Raw genomic sequence first — 19632 nt, 5'->3', positions numbered from 1 at the left:
GGAGGAGGGGGTTCCAGCCCCGGTCGCTGCTGGGTGCCCCATCCCTGGCTGGGAGCAGGCTCCCCGCTCCTGCCCCGTCCGCGCACGATCCCTGTCCTGGGTGGGCTGGGCATCTCCTGGTCGGTGTGCCATGGTGTTGGGCAGGCTGGGCATCTCCTGGTCGGTGTGCCATGGTGTTGGACAGGCTGGGCATCTCCTGCTTGGTGTGCCATGGTGTTGGACAGGCTGGGCATCTCCTGGCTGGTGTGCCATGGTGTTGGGCAGGCTGGGCATCTCCTGGTCGGTGTGCCATGGTGTTGGGCAGGCTGGACATCTCCTGGTCGGTGTGCCATGGTGTTGGACAGGCTGGGCATCTCCTGCTTGGTGTGCCATGGTGTTGGACAGGCTGGGCATCTCCTGGCTGGTGTGCCATGGTGTTGGGCAGGCTGGGCATCTCCTGGTCGGTGTGCCATGGTGTTGGGCAGGCTGGACATCTCCTGGTCGGTGTGCCATGGTGTTGGACAGGCTGGGCATCTCCTGGTCGGTGTGCCATGGTGTTGGGCAGGCTGGACATCTCCTGGTCGGTGTGCCATGGTGTTGGGCAGGCTGGACATCTCCTGCTTGGTGTGCCATGGTGTTGGACAGGCTGGGCATCTCCTGGTCAGTGTGCCATGGTGTTGGGCAGGCTGGACATCTCCTGCTCAGTGTGCCATGGTGTTGGACAGGCTGGGCATCTCCTGGTCGCTGTGCCATGGTGTTGGGCAGGCTGGGCATCTCCTGGTCAGTGTGCCATGGTGTTGGGCAGGCTGGGCATCTCCTGGTCGGTGTGCCATGGTGTTGGGCAGGCTGGGCATCTCCTGGTCGGTGTGCCATGGTGTTGGACAGGCTGGGCATCTCCTGGCTGGTGTGCCATGGTGTTGGGCAGGCTGGACATCTCCTGGTCAGTGTGCCATGGTGTTGGGCAGGCTGGACATCTCCTGGTCGGTGTGCCATGGTGTTGGACAGGCTGGGCATCTCCTGGCTGGTGTGCCATGGTGTTGGGCAGGCTGGACATCTCCTGGTCAGTGTGCCATGGTGTTGGGCAGGCTGGACATCTCCTGGTCGGTGTGCCATGGTGTTGGGCAGGCTGGACATCTCCCGGTCAGTGTGCCATGGTGTTGGGCAGGCTGGACATCTCCTGGCTGGTGTGCCATGGTGTTGGGCAGGCTGGGCATCTCCTGGTTGGTGTGCCATGGTGTTGGGCAGGCTGGGCATCTCCTGGTCGGTGTGCCATGGTGTTGGACAGGCTGGGCATCTCCTGGTCGGTGTGCCATGGTGTTGGGCAGGCTGGACATCTCCCGGTCAGTGTGCCATGGTGTTGGACAGGCTGGGCATCTCCTGGTCGGTGTGCCATGGTGTTGGGCAGGCTGGACATCTCCTGGTCAGTGTGCCATGGTGTTGGGCAGGCTGGACATCTCCTGGTCGGTGTGCCATGGTGTTGGACAGGCTGGGCATCTCCTGGTCGGTGTGCCATGGTGTTGGGCAGGCTGGACATCTCCTGCTCAGTGTGCCATGGTGTTGGGCAGGCTGGACATCTCCTGGTCGGTGTGCCATGGTGTTGGACAGGCTGGACATCTCCTGGTCGGTGTGCCATGGTGTTGGGCAGGCTGGACATCTCCTGGTCGGTGTGCCATGGTGTTGGGCAGGCTGGGCATCTCCTGGTCAGTGTGCCATGGTGTTGGGCAGGCTGGGCATCTCCTGGTCGGTGTGCCACGGCGCGTGGTGTTCGTGGGTACGGCCGTGGCAGCACTGCTGATGTGGAGGATGTAGACCTGGGGGCGTGGAGCACCACGCATGCCCGGAGGAGGCATCTCGGCTGGTTTCTCGCCTGGGTGCCTGGGCCCTGGGAGCCACACGTGGGTTTGGGGCTGATGTTGCTGTTGAGGCTGTGGGCAGCAGGAGCGCGTGCGGTGGAGAGCGTCCTCCTCGGGTGGGTGGGGAGGGGGAGCGGGGAGGCTCCTTGCGTCCGCCCCGGGGAACGGAGGCTGCCGGGACCCGGATCACCCAAACTGGCCATTCCCGAGGAGCTGCCGCAGTGCTGAGGTGGGTGCAGGAGCCCCGCAGCGCGTTGCTCCGCGGGGCACCCAGCCGGTGCCGGAGCCGCGGTGGAGCCTGTGCTCTCCATGGGCGACGTGGGCGATGCCGAGCCGCTCTCGCAGCGTGCCCGCAGCCCGGCTCAGTGGCCCAGCGAGCCTCGGGGCCCCGCGGCTGCTCCTTGCTGCTGAATCTCTGGATTTTTTTCTTTTTTGGATAAGTTAAACCGACCCAACTTTCTTTCTCCCCGCTTTTTCGCTAGTCTCGGACTGACTTTGTGCCTGCTCGGGTTGGTAGCTCTCTCTGTTTCCATTTTGTTTAACAAATATCTTCTTTAATGGCAAGGCTTTTTGTTAAGCTTTCTCATATTATCATCACGCTTAATCGTGCAGGGTGACTTCTAAAAGTACTTTTTTTCAAGATGCCAGTTTTTATCCAGGTTTTAAAATTGAGATTCATTTTTTATCCAGAGGCAGGATATAAATGACTCTACTAAAATTAGATTAATCCTAATAAGAATGTCAGTTATCATTTCTGAATACATTAAAATTTTTTTTTGAAATTTTACATGCCTCTTTAGCTATAATTGCTAGTGTAATTTCTTACATAGACATGGTGTGTCCCCACGGTTGACAGAAATACTTAATGCAACGTCGACGCCGCGGCGAGTTCCAAATTAGCGCGTCGTAGCCACTGCAAGAGGTTTGAACTTTCTCCTTAATACATTAAACAACAAAAAAAGGCACCTTAAGTACAGAGCAGGACTAAAATGCATTTAGTGCGTCGGAGTAGAGCGGGGCAGGTGGAGGCTGGAGCCCTTCGAAGGGCTCCTTTCCTGCGCTGGGAGAGGGAGGCGGAAAGGGAAGGGGGAGCCGGGGGTCCCAGGGGGCTGGGGAGGTGATCTGGGGTCTGGTGAGCAGGGCACGTGGTGGGGTTCAGGGGGGGTGCGTCCTGCCGGCAGCACCCCTGCTCGCCGGGGGATTTATTAAGGCACGGTGGATGAATCCCCTTTCCCGGTGGGTGCCCCGACGCCGTCGCTGCCCACGCGTGTGCGAGGTGGGTGCTGGATCTCCCTGCGCTTCCGCAGCTCCGGGTGCTGGTGCTGGGCGCCGGGGAGCGGGTCCGCAGCCGGGCCCCCCGGCTCGGCGTGGCTGGGGCTCGGGGTGCAGCCACCGACAGATTTCCAATAAACTCCTGCAGTGAGCTCCCCATCGCAGCGAAAGGGCTGGCAGCACGGTCCCTCTCCGGCTCCCGGCATGGCGGGGACGTGTCCCCAGCCCGGTGGCACCGCGCGCGGTGGGGCGAGGACCGCGGCCGGGATTTGGGGGGTCCGGCTCCGGGGAATGGCGTCGGGCGGCAGAGCGGGGCCAGGCTTTGGTCTCTGCCGCGGCGGCTCGCTGCCCCGCGCGTGGGGGGCCAGGCGGAGGGTTTCGGCTGGGGGGGGGGATGGCGAGAGCTCCCCGTCCGCAGGCAGCTGGAAACTGCCACACGCTGGGCTGGTGAGTGGGGCGGCTGCTCTGCCTTCCTCCTCCTCCTCTTCCTCCCGGGCCCCAGGGCTGGTTTATTTTTAGGTCCAAAACCCACGCTTTCCTTAGCGCCTTGGTAAACCTCGCGCTGGAGCGGGAGCCGCGTGTCGCGGCGGGGTCTGGGGACTTCGCTGGGGCTGGGGCTGGAGGGGAGCACCCGTCCCGAGACCCCCGGGCCCGACCACGACCCCCAGGACAGCGGTGGGCCTGCGGGTCCTCTCCTTCCGCGCTCCCAGCGGGACGGTGCACGCTTCCTTGGAGTTCAGCCGTACGTGGAGCTGGCCTAAAAATCGAAGCGAGCTCGAGCCAGATGTCTGTCGGCAGGAGGAGAGGTTTGAACCCGACGCTCCCGTGCTGCGCTGGCCTCCCTCCTGGCCCCTCTCCCAGCTGCTGCTGTGCCAGCTAGCCCCGAACTGGGTAAACTGGGAGCAGCGGAGGGGTGGGCAGAGGGAAGCAGGGGGGGTCCCAGCCCTTCCCGGTGGTGAAGCCTTTGGGAGGGTCTTTCTCTTTGCTGCAGACACATAGGAAATTGGGGCTTTTGTGCCTGAACGGGACCCCTCGGTGAGGAGGGGATGTGGGCAGCGCCAGGAAGAGGATTTTGGGGAGAAAGGGGCAGTTTTCTTCCCCGCTGAGTGGCATCCTGGGGCAGGGGCTGGATTCACGCTGCCTTGAGGAGCTTGCTCGCCGGGCTTTGGTGACTGCTCGCAGATTGTGTGCAGGAGGAATAGAGGGGGGGAAGCAAAATCAGCTTTTTGAGGTCCTGTCACTCATCTTTAGCTTCCTCTCCCAGACCTAGCCCGGAGCCGTTCAGCCCCGTGGCGTGGGGCTGGAGGTCCGGTGGGGCCGGGCGCAGCGTGGCCGCGGAAGGGCTGACTGGGAGGTGAGGAGCCCTGCGTCACCCGGTTACCGGGCGGGCGTTGCACGGCCGCGCTGCGCAGCTGGTGGGGTGCTCGTACGCGTGCCCTGCGTTGTGGTGGGCGGTTGGGAGGGTCTCGGCGAGTCCAAGGCGGGCTGCAGCCGAGCGAGTTAGGGCTGCGAGGATGAGGAGGGGACTGGAGCATCTCTCCTACGAGGAGAGGCTGAGGGAGCTGGGCTTGTTCAGCCTGGAGAAGAGAAGGCTGAGAGGGGACCTTAGAAATGCCTCTAAATATCTGCAGGGTGGGTGTCAGGAGGACGGGGCCAGACTCTTTCCAGTGGTGCCCAGTGACAGGACAAGGGGCAACGGGCACAAACTGGAGCAGAGGAAGCTCCAGCTGAACATGAGGAAGAACTTCTTCCCTCTGAGGGTGCCGGAGCCCTGGCCCAGGCTGCCCAGGGAGGCTGTGGAGTCTCCTTCTCTGGAGATATTCCAGCCCCGCCTGGCCGCAGTGCTGTGCCCCCTGCTCTGGGTGACCCTGCTTGGGCAGGGGGTTGGGCTGGGTGACCCCAGAGGTCCCTGCCAACCCCGACCATTCTGTGATTCTCTGAGGTCCTGGTAACGACAGGAGGGCTGGGGCTTTGCGCTGCTGGGGACGATGGCGCTTCCAGACCGAGCCAGAAGGACGGAACCCGCTCGGCCGCATCTGGGAGCCGGGCGATCAAAGGGCCCGGCCGTGAGTCACCGCGGCGTGGCCAGGCTCGGGGTGACGTGGCTGCTCCCCGGCACCGCGGCTGGCGGAACCCGGGGGACCTGCTGGGGCAGGGCCCGGCATCCCGCAGCCATCCGCAGGGCTTTCTCCTCTCCCTGCCCGGTTCCTCGTGTTGGGGTTAATCCTTCGGGCCGCAGCGTGGCTTCCCTGGGGACCTGAGCCTGTCCCTCCCGGGGACCCGCTCGCAAGCGGGACCATCACCCGGCCCTCGGTGGGGTCTCGGGGATGGAGACGCAAGCGCTGGCACGCGGTGCGGGGCTGCTGGGTGCCTGGGGAGGGGGCTTCCCGGGGACCTGGAGGTCCCTGCCGCTCCCCGGGGCAGACGTGGGCTTTATTTCTGTGGAAGCCCTCAGGAAAACGTGCGAGGCCGGCTGCCTCCCTCCCTCCCTTCAGGGGTGGTCTCCGCGGTGTGAAGCGGGGAGCTGGGGGGTTTGGGGACCCCCCCCCGTACCCCGGGGGTGCAGCAGCTGTGGCAGCGCTTGGTGCTGGGCAGGTTGGGGTGAGGGAGCACCCAGCCTCGTCCCGTGGGAAGCTGGCAGGTTTCGGGGCTCCCGGCTGCGGGGTGCGGGGTTAGCTGGGGGGTCAGGGTGCGGGGAGGAGGGGGCTTCCTCCCACCCCAGGAACAGCCACAGGCTGTAACTTCACCCCTTGGCTGTTTGCTTGCAGTTCTTCATGTTTCCAGCCGAGCTGGAAAAGCGAGAGGTGGCAAGGGGGGGTCTTTGGGGCTGGTGTCAGGCCTGGAGGGCTGAGCCCCCCCAGCCCCGCGTTGTGGGGGGCTGCGGGTCCCCTCCTTCTGCCGGGTGGGGGGTGACGCTGCGTGGCGGTCGGCGGGGTGGCCTTGCTGCTGGGCTCCTGGGCACCGTCCTCCCGCTCCCCCGTCCAAGTGGGCGCCCAGCCGCCGCCGCGTCCCCGGCCAAAGTAATTCTTTGCTTTGGAACCGGGCGACGCAACCTCCTCCATCTCCTTTCGGAGGGGTCAGGAAAGGAGTGGGAACCCCGCTGGTCCAACCGTGTTCGCTTTTAACCTGCCTCTCCCCCCTCCGGGCCCCCCGTCCTCCGGATGAGCGGGACCGGAGCAAAGCCCGAAAACGCGAGCGGGGACCCCGAGCTCCGTCCGCTGGGTCGCTGACCACCGGCACATCCCGCGCGCGGGCTTCGTGCCTGCCGCGTTCCTCCTCCCTCGGGCTTTGGGGGGTATTTTTTTGGGGGGTGGGGGACGCGGTGGTGGCGGCTGCCGCGTCCAGCTGCCAACCTCTGGGCGGGCGGGCAGGGGGTGAGCGCCCGCTGCCCGCGCCGCCGCTGCCCGCGCCTCATTGTCTCACTTCTCTCGCCGTTCCTGCGCCAATTAAAGAGCCGCGTTGCCATTCATGGCCCTTATGGTTTTGTTCAGTTGTCTGTCAGCTCTTGTCAAGCCCTGTCCCCTTCCCCTCCCCCGGTTTCCAAAACAAAACCCCTGACAAACCCCGCTTTGAGTCCCCTCTTACCTCGCTCCCAGCGTGGGGCCCCATTGCCGGGGGATGCCGGCGGCGGCGGCGGGGAGACCGCTCCCCACGCCGCCTTTGTGGGCCGCCGGCAGCCCCCCGGCCCCCGGCCTCCCCGCGTCTCGGCAGCATTAATTAGATACCTCGGCTCGTCTTTATTTCGCCGAGGGGAGGTGCGGGGCGATATCACTTGAGGGGAAAAAATATGGCGCTTTTTCCCCTTTTGTTTTATTTTTTTTATGGTTTTTTTGGCCAAGCCCTTGGTTCCGTCACTGGCGGAGCTGCCGGTTGCGCTGGCAAGAAGGAGTTTGTAGGGGTGCGTGTGGGGCGGGGGTTGAGCCCGGGGGACCCCCCAGCACCCCTTGCTCTGTCCACGTGGCCCCTGCACCCCGGCTGGCGCGGGTGGGAGCCGGGGGTCCCCGGAGCCCCGTGCCACCGGCTGCCGAGAGCGCTGCAGGTGGCAGCAGCCGCCTGCGCCGCTGCTCCGGCCCCAATTAAATCTCCGCCAAACTCCCTTAATTACCAGCTTTTTTGGGTTTTTTTTTGTGGGGTTTTTTTTTCCCACCCCCCCTCGCGGGGTTTGGATTAACACCATTAGTTTGCAGGGTTTGGGTGCGACGCGGGGTGCTGCGTGAGGTGGGGAGATGGAGCAGCGGACGGCAGCTCACGTCAGCGCCTGGCTTCGGCGAGGGGTCTGGGCCTTCCTCCTCTTCCTCCTCCTCCTCGGGGCGCTGGGGTGCTCGGCAGCCTTTCCCTTAGCACGGGCAGGCGCCCTGGCCGAGCCCCCGAGGGGACAAAGGACAAGGTTTGCCGTTTTGTGGGTGCTGCCACCGGCCTTTGGCAGCCCCCAGCCCGCGTGTGGTGGTGATGCGGGGGTCCCCATCGTCCCCCCACTGCCCGCTCACATCAGCGAGCACCCAGGCAGGGTGCTGGGGGGGTGATGAAAGCCCCGAGTCCCCATCCCGAGTCGGGGGCACGGAGCGGCTGGAGGGCTGGCGCAGGAACCCCGCTCCAGTGACAGCCGCCGGCTGCGGGTGCCGTCCCGAGGCCTGGCCGCTGACCCCTCCGCTGCAGCGTCCGTGGTGGCTGGAGCCGCCTTCTGCTCGGTTCTCCTTGGTTGGCCATAACCTGGGTCTAAGCGCTGCTGGGACCACCTGGTCCAGCACCTTTGGGAGCAGAGCAGGCTTTCCTTCCTCGCTGTGCCTCGTCCGGACGTCCCTGCGCAGCACCCGGTGCGGGGACGGGGAGAGCAGGATCTGTGCGGCGGGGCTGCTGGGTGGGTGGGTGGTTTGGCTGAATCGCGGAATCCCAGCATGGTCGGGGTTGGCAGGGACCTCTGGGGGTCACCCAGCCCAACCCCCTGCCCAAGCAGGGTCACCCAGAGCAGGCTGCACAGCACCGCGGCCAGGCGGGGCTGGAATATCTCCAGAGAAGGAGACTCCACAGCCTCCCTGGGCAGCCTGGGCCAGGGCTCCATCACCCTCAGAGGGAAGAAGTTCTTCCTCGGGTTCAGCTGGAGCTTCCTCTGCTCCAGTTTGTGCCCGTTGCCCCTTGTCCTGTCACTGGGCACCACTGGAAAGAGTCTGGCCCCGTCCTCCTGACTTTTGGGGCAGGGTGGGGTATTTCGGTTTCATTTTCCCCCTGCGGCTGGTGTTTGCTTGCCTTCTGCTGAATTTGAACCCTGGCTTGACCGTGACCTGGACTCGGTTGCCGGTGTGGAGCTCACCGGGAGGGGAGCCTGGCTCCAGCATCTTCCAGTTTATCTCAAGAAACGGCACCCGTGGCAGCTGGGGGGGTCGCTTTGGGTGGGTGGGTGCTGGGAGCAGCGGGTGCCCAGCCTTGCAGCTGGCCGTGAAGCAGCAGCGGGGCTGGGGCAGCAAAGCTGAGTTGGCAAATGGCATCCCCATGCTGGGGGGGGGGGTCGGGGTGCGAGTTGCCATGGCAACCCGTTTATGCCTCACTGATGGCGTCGTGTAAATCCGTTTGGCAACGAGAAGGGCCTTTTGTCTTTGGGAGGGCTGAATGGGGCCTCATTAAACCCCAGACGCGGAAAAAGCGCCTTGGAGGGGGCCGGGCTGCCCCGCGGGGCGGCCGTGGGGGCTCGGCCGAGGCGGGTGCCCCTGCCCGGGGACGGCGGGGAGCTGGGGGGCTGCGAGGTGCCGCTGTGCGTGGCTGGAAACCCCCCCTTGGAGCAGTGGTGGCCGGTGGTGAGGAGATGGGAGGCTGCTTTTGGTCACCTGCGATCGCTGGGCTCGGTGCTGGCCCCCTCGGCTCCAAAGGGTGCGGCAGAAAGAGGAGAGGTCTGCAGAAGGGCAGCGGAGATAATTATACCCAGATTAGCAGGGGGGGGGAAAAAAAGACCGAAGGCTCTTTTTAAAGGAGGCTAATAATAGAAGAGCACATAAAAGCAGCAGGATCTGAGTGTGGGGATTCGTGTGCTCCTATTTACCCTCTCCCGCGGTGGCGAGTAACCTGATGGAAGAAGCGAGAAGATGACAGATACGGACGGGAGGCAGAGGAGAGCGGGGAACCTTGTTCTTCAAGCTGTAATTAACTTCCTTTCGTGGATACCTTTGTTCCCAAGGATTTAATGGGGGTCGGAAAGGAGGACGGGTCCGGTGCCTCCGGGTGCGGGCGCTGCTGGGGTACTGGGACGGTGCACTGGGGCGAGGCGGGGGCTGTGGGGTCGAGCGTCCAGTTCCTGAGTTTTGGTGGTCCTCGGCTGTCGGGGTGGGGTGGGTTGGGTGGTGGGCCGCGGCGTGCCGCGGGGCTGGTGTGCCGGTGTCTGCCGGGGGAGCCTGTCCCTGTCCCCCGGAGAGCGGGTGTGCGGTGCGCTCGGTTCGAGCTCGCAGGGCTCCCTGTGCTCGTCCGCGTCCGACGATGCCGTTGGGCATCAGCCCAGCTCGTGCTGTGGAGCTGCTGCTGTGGTGGCCCCAGGGTTTGCTACCAACCCCGCGATGTCTCTTGCTTGGTGAAAATACGGGATTTGGCAGCCCAGCTGGCTGGGCATCGCCGCGCCGGCCGGAGCTCTGGAGGGACCCTCCGAAGGCTGGAGCGTGGCTCTGCGGTGTCCGGCGGACTCCTCGGGGACAGGACTGGTTTCTTCTAACTGGTGGCCACGTGTCCTGGGCAGAGAGAGTCCCGGTGCCGGGGCAGCTGCCGCGAAGCGCTGGTGTTTCCTGGAGGAAGCGAGGAGGAGCGCGGCAGAGAGGCGGGCGTCGAATCCTGCGTGCGGTTGGGCAACGGGTGAAGCTCTCGCAGGTTTCGGAGTGCCTGCCAGGAGAACACACCCAGTTTGCACACAGAGTTTGGGCTTTTGTGCTGGATCCCTTCAGCCTGCAGAGCCATTTCCCGTGGCTGTTCGGAGGTGGTTCCAAGATGGCGTGAGCTGCGGCAGCTCGTGGGAGCCGGGGTCCTGCTGGGAGGACCCCCGGGCTGTGTCGGGGTGGGGAGCTGTGGCAGCGTGGCCTTCAGCAACAGGACAAGGGGCAACGGGCACAAACTGAAGCCTGGGAAGTTCTGTCTGAACATGAGGACAAACTTCTTTACTTTGAGGGTGTCAGAGCACTGGCCCAGGCTGCCCAGGGAGGCTGAGGAGTCTCCTTCTCTGGAGAGATTCAAAACCCACCTGGATGAGGTCCTGTGAAGCCATTCTAGGTGACCCTGCTTTAGCAGGGGCGTTGGACTGGGTGATCTTCAGAGGTCCCTTCCAACCCCGGCTATCTGTGTGATTCAGCCGCCTGGGCACCGGGAAAACGCGCGGCGGCTCCATGCTAGAATCTTAGAATGGTTTGGCTTGGAAGGGACCTTAAAGCTCATCTGGTTCCAACCCCCTGCCATGAGCAGGGACATCTTCCACCAGCCCAGGGTGCTCAGAGCTCCATCCAACCTGGCCTTGAGCACTGCCAGGGAGGGGGCAGCCACAGCTTCTCTGGGCAGCCTGGGCCAGGGCCTCACCACCCTCATGGGGAAGAATTTCTTCCTAATATCTCATCTAAATCTGCCCCCTTTTAGTTTAGAGCCATTTCCACCGTGTGCCCCTCCGCCGTCTCTGCCCGCCTCGCTCCGCCGGGCATCTGCAGCCTTCACTGCCAGAAGTAGACGTCCTCCTTGTAGGCTCCAGTTATTTTTGGATCTCTGTGCAGAAAACATGGTTTAGCATATGTCATCTTGTATGTGTGTCAGCAGTAATGCTTCGGAGCGTCTCCGAGGAGGAGGAGGAGGCCGTTGCTGAACGTTGTTCTGTTTTCTGCAAAGCCTGGAAGAGGATGAGGTGCCTTGTGTTGCTTGGACGTGGGGAAAGGTGGGGCTGCCCCGAAGAGTTTGTGCTTCACGTGGTGCAGGGAGCACCTGGGCTGGGGGGGGAGGTTGTTGAAGGGCTGTCCACCCACGCTTCTGAAAACTTTGTGTTTTCAAGTGGTCTGCTGGTCGGGTTCTCCCTGAGGAGGGGCTGGAGGGCTGCTGGCAGGTTTGTAAAGGTGCCGGGTACTGGGGTGGCTGCGTCTCCCACCTAGGCACAGCGCGGGGACACGAGGGCTGCCGTCCGCCCCGTCCATCCCTGGCTGCCCGGCTGCGTGTTTTGGGGGCCGATCACTGCTTCCCACCCCGTTCCTCTCCCAGCAGCTCGCCTCGGCCATGCCAGCGCGGCCGCCTCCACCACCGGGCGCTGCCCACGCCGGTGGCCCTGCCAGCAGGTCCCACTGGTGGCCCTGGGATCGCTCCGTCAGGTCCCGCCAGAGCTTCTTGGAGCCCTGAGCCCTCCGTGCTGGTGAGAGGGGGGCTGCCCGCTCCGCGGGGGCTGGGGGTCCCCGCCAGCGACCCCCCAGCTCGGGGCAGGGAAGAGGCTGCTCTGTAATCCCGTCTCTCCGCTCCGGCATCCCGCTGCCAACAGAGCTCCCCTTGTTTACCCAACTCGGAGGAATCGGTTTACAAGGCTCACAAATACCCTTTTCACCTTTCCCATCAGAAAACACCTCCCGAAACAATGAGGAAATCGGACGCGGCCACCTGATCGCTCCCGAGGAACCGGCGGGGCCGGGAGCGGGGGGCCGCGGGCCGGGGTCGCCTGGCCGGGGTGCTCCTCGGCGCGGGTGCCACCCAAAAATCGCCGGGAGGATGGCGAAGCTGCCGATCGCCGGCGTGGAGGCCGGTGCTCCCTTCCCGGCACGCCCTGCTCGGCCGGGAGCAAGAATAGTTATTTATTCATTTTTTTTTAATTTTAATGGCTGTGGTTTGACACCAGGAGGAGGGACGCTGCCGGACAGAGTCGCGTCGGTCTCGGTTGCAGCATCACGGTTGAGCTGAATTTTAATTTTTCCTTTTTTACCCTCGCCACCTTGAGGGGGGGAGATGAGGCAGTGATGTGTGGAGGGTGCAGCAGATCCCTCCCGAAATCACAGCACGTGACTTTCCCTGTTAATTTAAAAGGAGATCTGTTCATTCTTCCCAGTTCAGATAAATCTGAAGATGTGTCCTTCGAAAGACAAGCCACGAGTGTAATTCCCTTTTGCCTTCACCGGTCCCTCTGAAGTAAAATTTCTCACAGCCCGAACTTGCCGTAACACCGCGTACGGGCAGCCTGCGACAGGTTTTGGGCGCTTTTTTCTCTGCCGTTCTTGTGATAAATGTTGCTTTTCGCCTGCTGCATTTCAAAGCAGAATCTCCTGGAGGACCGGCCTCTCGCGTGCTGGGAGCCGTCGTCAGTCGTCCCCGAGACGGCCGTCACACGCCATCGCTTGCCGCAAAGCAAGAGTTTTGGGGGGGAAAAAAGTCTTGCTGTGTGGTTGAGAGCTCAGAGAGGGGTTGAGCTGCGCCGCTAGCGCTGCCCGGCCTCGTGGCTGCGTTCAGAGGAGAGAGGGAGGACGCGAAGGGGGAAATGGAGGAAAAAAATGTGAAGGAAACCGGAGGACAAAGGGCAAACGCGGCTGGTGGGGAGCAGCGGTCGGAGGGAGCAGCCCGGAAGCCCCGCGTGGCGATGCTGCTGCGTGCGGTGTGGGGCTGCCGGCCGGGGGCTCGGCCGCCTGCGCGTCTTTCACAGAGTCACAGGGTGGTGGGGGTTGGCAGGGACCTCTGGGGGTCCCCCAGCCCAGCCCCCTGCCCAAGCAGGGTCACCCAGAGCAGGCTGCACAGCACCGCGGCCAGGCGGGGCTGGAATATCTCCAGAGAAGGAGACTCCACAGCCTCCCTGGGCAGCCTGGGCCAGGGCTCCGTCACCCTCAGAGGGAAGAAGTTCTTCCTCATCTTCAGCTGGAGCTTCCTCTGCTTCAGTTTGTGCCCGTTGCGCCTTGTCCTGTCGCTGGGCACCACTGGAAAGAGTCTGGCCCCATCCTCCTGACCCCCACCCTGCAGATATTTAGAGGCATTTCTAAGGTCCCCTCTCAGCCTTCTCTTCTCCAGGCTGAACAAGCCCAGCTCCCTCAGCCTCTCCTCGTAGGAGAGATGCTCCAGTCCCCTCCTCATCCTCATCCCCTCCTCATCCTCGTAGCCCTGCACTGGACTCTCTCCAGTAGCTCCTCATGTTCTCATGCAGGAGGTCTGGAGAACGTTCCTGGGCCATCTCCCAGGCAGAAGCCGTGTGCTTCTGAATCTGGGACTGAGCGTGCATGGAAGAAACTCAGCTCATATTTTTATCCTTAAAAAAAAAAAGCCAACGAAACAAACACAGGCCGCCTTTCGGAGTTTTCTGGGGTGAAGAAGTGCCAGCAGGATGTGGTGCTGGGATGTTCTCGGCTCCCTCGATTGCTTCATGGCCTCTCCCCTGCTCAGAGCTCCGCCTGCCCTGATGCCAGACGGCCATGCCGGTTTGCAGGCGTTGGCCGAGGAGCTGCGATGGGTTCTCCTGGAATGGAGATGGGGCTGGATAGGGGCCTGCTCCTCCTGCACTGGCGTTGCGAGACATCTGCTTGGCTTGTTTGTGGCTTCCTGATCGGCATCTTCTGGGCAGGAGGGAGCTGGCAGGGGCTGCAGGAGGGAGCCTGAGTCACCGGGGAGTCCTGTGCCAGAAAGCCTCTGCGTCAGCCCGGCTGTGGAGGATCCAGCCGCCCGCCAGCCCGTGTGCAAGCGCTCGCTCACGCCGCACGTCTGCAACTCCGGGAGGGACGGAGCGGCGGGGAAGCCGTGGTCGCTCCCGAGGCCGTGGAAGCGGCGTGCTGACCCGCTCGGTAGCGTCCCGGCGAAGCGCGGCTCAGCTGCCGGCAGTGCCGGGGATGGAGCCGGGCTGTGCCGTGGCAGCGGTGCGGTGCGGGTCTTCTCCTGGCACCCGTCAGTCGCTGCTCCCTGCGTGGCCATTTATAGCCTCACAGAGTCGTTAGGGTTGGGAAAGACCTCTAAGATCATCAAGTCCAACCCTCGCTGGGTTGCGTGTCCTGCTCGGGCTCCCGGGGCCTGGAACCTGGGCCGCTCCGGCGCTGGGTTCAGCTCCGCGGCTTCGTGCTGAGACTCGTACCGGAGCCGCGGAGCAGGTTGGTCTGGTGCGTCTGCTCTTCCTCCCGCGGTGCCGGGGCCAGGCGGTGTCCTCGTGGCCCCGTCCCCGTCCGGCGTGGGATGGGGCGGGGATGGGCCGTGTCCGGGAGCGGGACGGGAAAGCCGCGGACGTGCAGCCTGCCGCAGCGCGCGTTCCGTTTCTGCCGTGCCGAAACGACGCGAGGGAGTTGCAGCAGAGGTGACTTTGCAGGAACATCCATTCCCACCTTATCTGCCATCAGGAGCGCGTTACGTTGCCGACATCAAAGCAGATGATCTGTTGCGTTCCCTCCCTGTTGGCCTAATCCTCTCCTTCACACTGGAAAAAATGAAATCGGAATATGGCTCCACGTTAATGAAATCTGAATGCTAATCAGCAGCAGATTGCCTGCCTGCCTGCCCCTCGTAATGCCCTGCCTTCCAGCCCCAAATAGCTTTCCTCCCTGCTCCTGCTCCCCGTCCGGCCCTCCCACGCTCCCGGGCACGCCGTCGAAGTCGTCCTGCAGGATGCTTCCCTCCCTTCCATTTAAGGACAGGAATTCCTCGGGGAGCCGGGGCGGGGAAGGGATCCCTCCCCACGCCCTGTGTTCAGGGCTTCTCCCCACGCCTAATTACCGCCCGTCCCTGCGGGCAGCTCCTCGCCCGGCCGTCGGGCAGAGCCGTGGCATCTCCGGCTCCGTGGGAAGCCTCCGGTCCCTTCCCTGCGGGGTGCTGGGCTCGGCTCCGCGAAGGGGCTGGAGGGCTGGGGAGCGGGGCTGAGCCGAGCGAGCCCCTCTTTCCGTCCGTGGGAGCCTGCCCCAGCTCCTTGCACACACAGCGGTGGTGAAGGGAGAGGAGAGCTTTATTCTGGTGTCAAAAAACACGTTGTGGGGGGAAGGCAGCAGGGTTTAAGCACGAAATAAACGGTGCGAAAGCGGGGCCGTGCGCGGGGTGGGACGCTGGAGCGTGTGGCTAACCTGTCGCCCTCCTCTCTTCCAGGTTCATGACGGGGAAGGGGCTGGTCATCTACCCGGAGATCGGGGATAAACTGGACATCATCTGCCCCAAGGCGGAGCCGTCCAAGCCTTACGAGTACTACAAGCTGTACCTGGTGAAGAAGGACCAGGCAGATGCCTGCAGCACCGTCATGGACCCCAACGTGCTGGTGACGTGCAACCGGCCCGAGCAGGAGATCCGCTTCACCATCAAGTTTCAGGAGTTCAGCCCCAACTACATGGGCCTGGAGTTCAAGCGGCAGCAGGATTACTTCATCACATGTGAGTCGCCCTCCTCTTCCTTGCCGCTGTCCCCGGCTCGGGGGGGCCGCCAGGGCCTGGAGAGTGTCGCCAGGCGCTTGTTCACGACTCGGCCGGTGCAAAGAGCTGACACGCACGGAAAATATTTCCCGCTGGATGGGAGAAGAGGGAGGAATGTGCCGCTGGTCCAGCGGGTCACCGGCTGGCTGCTGCGCTGCGCCTGGTGCCCCTGCCCTGCCCGCGGCCGGGAGCCGGGGGCTGCCCTGGCACCGAGCAGCACCACGAGTCTGGAGCTGATTTTTTGCCGTCATCTTCCCTGGAGGCGTTGCAGGGCATTTCTCGCAGGGCTTCGCCCTGGGGAGCGCCCGGTGGGGCAGTTGGGATCTGGGGGGACGGGGACCGAGGAGATGCTCGTGCTCCGGCCTGGGCGCTGCCTCCGAGAGCAGCGGGAAGGTGCCGGTGCTGCCGTGTCTGAATGGCTGTAAAATTCTGCGTGCCGGCTTGCTCACGTTGCTTCCCGGAGTCGCGTGGCTGTATGGAGGGCAGGGCGAGGGAGGGCTGAATTTTCTCGGCGGCCGTGGTCCGTGTGCGCAGGGGACCGCTGCGCAGGGATGTGTCTGCCTGCGGCGTGGGTGGAGGGAGGGCTCCGGGCAGCCGGGCTCGGCCATCCCTGCCAGCTCGCTCTTCCCCTCCTCGTCTTCTCCTCATCCTCGCCGTTCCTGCCTGGCTCGGCGCATCGCATGCTAACCTGCGGCGGAGCAGCCGGCGCAGGGCGCGGTGGCCACACGGCTCGTCTGTCCCCTCGCCGTCACGCGCCGTGGGCTCGCCGGCGCGGGGGTCCGCGGCGTGGGAGGCGAGCGCCGAGCCGCGGGAGCCGGTGCTTCCCGGGCGGTAAGCGGTGTGTTCTCAGCCTGAGATCTCTGCCCCGCGAGGGGACGGGGCAGGCAGCGGGGGCTGGGGGGGCTCTGCCGCAGCGCGGTGCCGTGGTGATGCTGCCAGCCTGGATTTCCCCGGCGAGCTCTGCCTGCGGCTGGAGCTGCAGAGTAACTGGAGTGAAATTGCAGAAAGCAGCTGGGACGGGCACCGGCCGGTCAACCCCGCGCCCACCCCTGCGTCCTTGGCTGCCAAGAAGGGCGATGGGATCCTGGGGTGCATTCAGAGCAGTGTGGGCAGCAGGGCGAGGGAGGTTCTCCTTCCCCTCTGCTCTGCCCTGGTGAGGCCCCATCTGCAGTGCTGGGTCCAGTGCTGGGCTCCCCAGTTCAAGAAAGATGAGGAGCTACTGGAGAGAGTCCAGCGGAGGGCTACGAGGATGAGGAGGGGACTGGAGCATCTCTCCTATGAGGAAAGGCTGAGGGAGCTGGGCTTGTTCAGCCTGGAGAAGAGAAGGCTGAGAGGGGACCTTAGAAATGCCTCTAAATATCTGCAGGGTGGGGGTCAGGAGGATGGGGCCAGACTCTGTCCAGTGGTGCCCAGTGACAGGACAAGGGGCAACGGGCACAAACTGAAGCACAGGAAGTTCCAGCTGAAGATGAGGAAGAACTTCTTCCCTCTGAGGGTGACGGAGCCCTGGCCCAGGCTGCCCAGAGGGGCTGTGGAGTCTCCTTCTCTGGAGATATTCCAGCCCCACCTGGATGCGGTGCTGTGCCCCCTGCTCTGGGTGACCCTGCTTGGGCAGGGGGTTGGGCTGGGTGACCCACAGAGGGCCCTGCCAACCCCTGCCATTCTGTGATTCTGTGGACTTCGCTTAGTGCTTCCTGACGCGTGACGGAGCGCAGGGAGGTGGCGAGGGGGCTCGCGGGGGTTTCTGGTGACTGCGCCCGGCACGACGTGGCTGTGGGAGCCGTGACGATGAGGAGGGCCTGGCGCAACGACCCGCTCGGCCTGCCCATGCTGGCAGAGACCGCGGGCTGCGCGGGGCTGAGTCACTGTTCGGCGGGGCCGGGTGCTCCCGAGAGCTGCTGTCGCTCGGTCACCCTCGCCGTCCGGGTCTGGGGCCGTCTGCGGGGACGCAGGTGGGGACACAGAATCACAGAACGTTAGGGGTTGGAAGGGACCTTTGTGGGTCATCTTGTCCAACCTCCTGCCCAAGCAGGGTCAGGGGTGTGGGCAGCGCTGGCCGCAAGCCCGGGCGCCCCAGGGATGGGCTGGGGCTGCCAAAAGCCCTGGTGCGGCTGCCAGCTCCCTTACGACGAGTAAATCGGGGCTGGCACCGGCCTGGTGGCTCCGGGACCCCAAAAGGTCGGGCAAAGAGGGGGAAGAGGGGCTAAATGCCCTTTGTACGTCAGGCAGACATCTTGGAGCACCCGGTCAGCGGCTCCTCCGCGCTCGGGGGGGTCAAGTTCAAGCAGTGGCGCGGTCGTCAAGCTAACGTGGTTTAGCTGAGGCTGTTAAAACTCATTGCATCCCCTATTTCCCCCATCCCCACTGCAGCATCTCGGAGCCTGTATAGGGCTGCGGCGAGCGGGGTGCTCGGAGCATCCCTCTGGGGTCCCCCCGCTCTCCTCGGGGGGCCGGCGGTGGCCTCTGCCCCCTCCTCGGACCGTTGCTGACTTTAATTTCTCTTGACTCCTCTGGCGCTTTGAAGCGAGCCCCCTCGGCGCTGGGGAGCGGGGCGGCCGCTGCCGCCTGAACTTTGGCCCCTGGGTGGGCCGAGGACGCTGCTGTGATGTGGCCGTGCCCTCGGCCGAGCAGCCCCGGGAGCTCTTTCTGCCCAGAAAGAAAATCGCCGAAAAAACAAAGTCAAAAGTCTCCCGAGCAGACCACCCACGTGTTGTCTTTTTTTTTTTTTTTTCTCCTTTTTCTTCCCCCTCCCCTCTCCCCAAGCTTTGCCTTAACACACAAAAGGGTTTTTTTTTTGTTTTTTTCTTCCTTTTCATTTGCCAGCGGCCCTAAGCCGGGGGGAAGCGATGCCGAAGCGGAGGGGAGCGGGGCGGCAGCGGGACGTGTGCCGCTTGCCCCCCACCTTCCCCAGGCAGCTGGGATCCCTCCCCGCTGGGGCCGGGGGCTTCCCGGGGTCCCTCCCCATTCAGGGCTGGCCTCGGACACGCCAAGCCTTGTTTAGGGCCACTTTTATCACGGAGGGACGCGGCCCCAGCCCTCGGCTTAGCGGTGGAAAAGGCTTTTGAGAGCGGCGGTAACCTCGGGCCATCCTGTCGGACGCCGTGCGCCGAGCCCCTCCGAGCTGCCCTTCGAGGGGTCTCTTCTGCCAGGGCTGGGCAGGGGAAGGCGGTGCTGCTGCCGAAGCGGGTTCGTGTGGAACGAGACGCGGTCCGTGGTGCCGGAGGTGGGCTCCGGCAGGACCTGGGGCACCGTCCCCGGGAGGGTGGAGGAGATGGGAAGTTGGGAATCGGGTGTTCTGCTCCATGGCAGACTCTGGACTCACAGAATCACAGCATGGTCGGGGTTGTCAGGGACCTCTGGGGGTCCCCCAGCCCAACCCCCTGCCCAAGCAGGGTCACCCAGAGCAGGCTGCACAGCACCACGTCCAGGCGGGGCTGGAATATCTCCAGAGAAGGAGACTCCACAGCCTCCCTGGGCAGCCTGGGCCAGGGCTCCGTCACCCTCAGAGGGAAGAAGTTCTTCCTCATCTTCAGCTGGAGCTTCCTCTGCTTCAGGTTGTGCCCGTTGCCCCTTGTCCTGTCACTGGGCACCACTGGAAAGAGTCTGGCCCCGTCCTCCTGACCCCCGCCCTGCAGATATTTATGGGCATTTCTAAGGTCCTCTCTCAGCCTTCTCTTCTCCAGGCTGAACAAGCCCAGCTCCCTCAGCCTTCCCTCGTAGGAGAGATGCTCCAGTCCCCTCATCATCCTCGCAGCCCTCAGGGTAGCCCGTGGTTTCTTCAGCCCTTGGTCGCCTGCGCTGCCTCCATCCCCGCCTTCGGTGTCTGGGTGAAGGGGAGGTCCAACAGGAACGAATTCTTGCTTTTTTGCCCCAAAAGAAAGTCCTTTTGGGGGTTCCTCGGCCAAGCCCAAAGCCGTGGGCAGGCTGCCGGGAAGGTCGGTGAGGGCTCCAGGGCAGCTTGTACCTGCAGTGCCGCGCGTGGATGCCAGTGCTGCCGCCATTCCCTGGGCCGGCGGCGAGGTTGGCTCGGCCGCGCCGGCCCCGTCGAGGCGGGAGCAGCTCCTGGCCCGTCGGCAGGCGTGCGGTCACTCCTCCCTGCCCGGCTGGTGGAGAAGCTGGGTGCTTGTGAGGGGCTGGAACGGGAGAGGAGAACCTGTCCAGGTGCTTACAAACATCCATCAGATGGCTTT

General features: G+C 64.0%; 1 protein-coding gene across 2 annotated transcripts in view; it reads left to right on the top strand.

The window, feature by feature from the left end:
• The window catches only part of EFNB1 (ephrin B1), a 50555-nt gene that overhangs the window by 15523 nt on the left and 15400 nt on the right, over positions 1-19632 (top strand). Inside the window, exons 1-2 of one of the 2 annotated variants that reach the window (XM_075435676.1) lie at positions 9157-9232; positions 15126-15403. In XM_075435676.1, the coding sequence (XP_075291791.1) occupies positions 15130-15403 (274 nt within the window). In that variant the 5' untranslated portion in view covers positions 9157-9232; positions 15126-15129. Of the gene's footprint in view, positions 1-9156; positions 9233-15125; positions 15404-19632 lie in introns of those variants that run through there. The other variant, XM_075435675.1, reaches the window with a different exon arrangement.

Source organism: Opisthocomus hoazin, chromosome 14, assembly GCF_030867145.1.
Source record: "Opisthocomus hoazin isolate bOpiHoa1 chromosome 14, bOpiHoa1.hap1, whole genome shotgun sequence".
Lineage (NCBI taxonomy): Eukaryota > Metazoa > Chordata > Aves > Opisthocomiformes > Opisthocomidae > Opisthocomus > Opisthocomus hoazin.
This window is presented reverse-complemented; position numbering and strand designations above follow the sequence as displayed.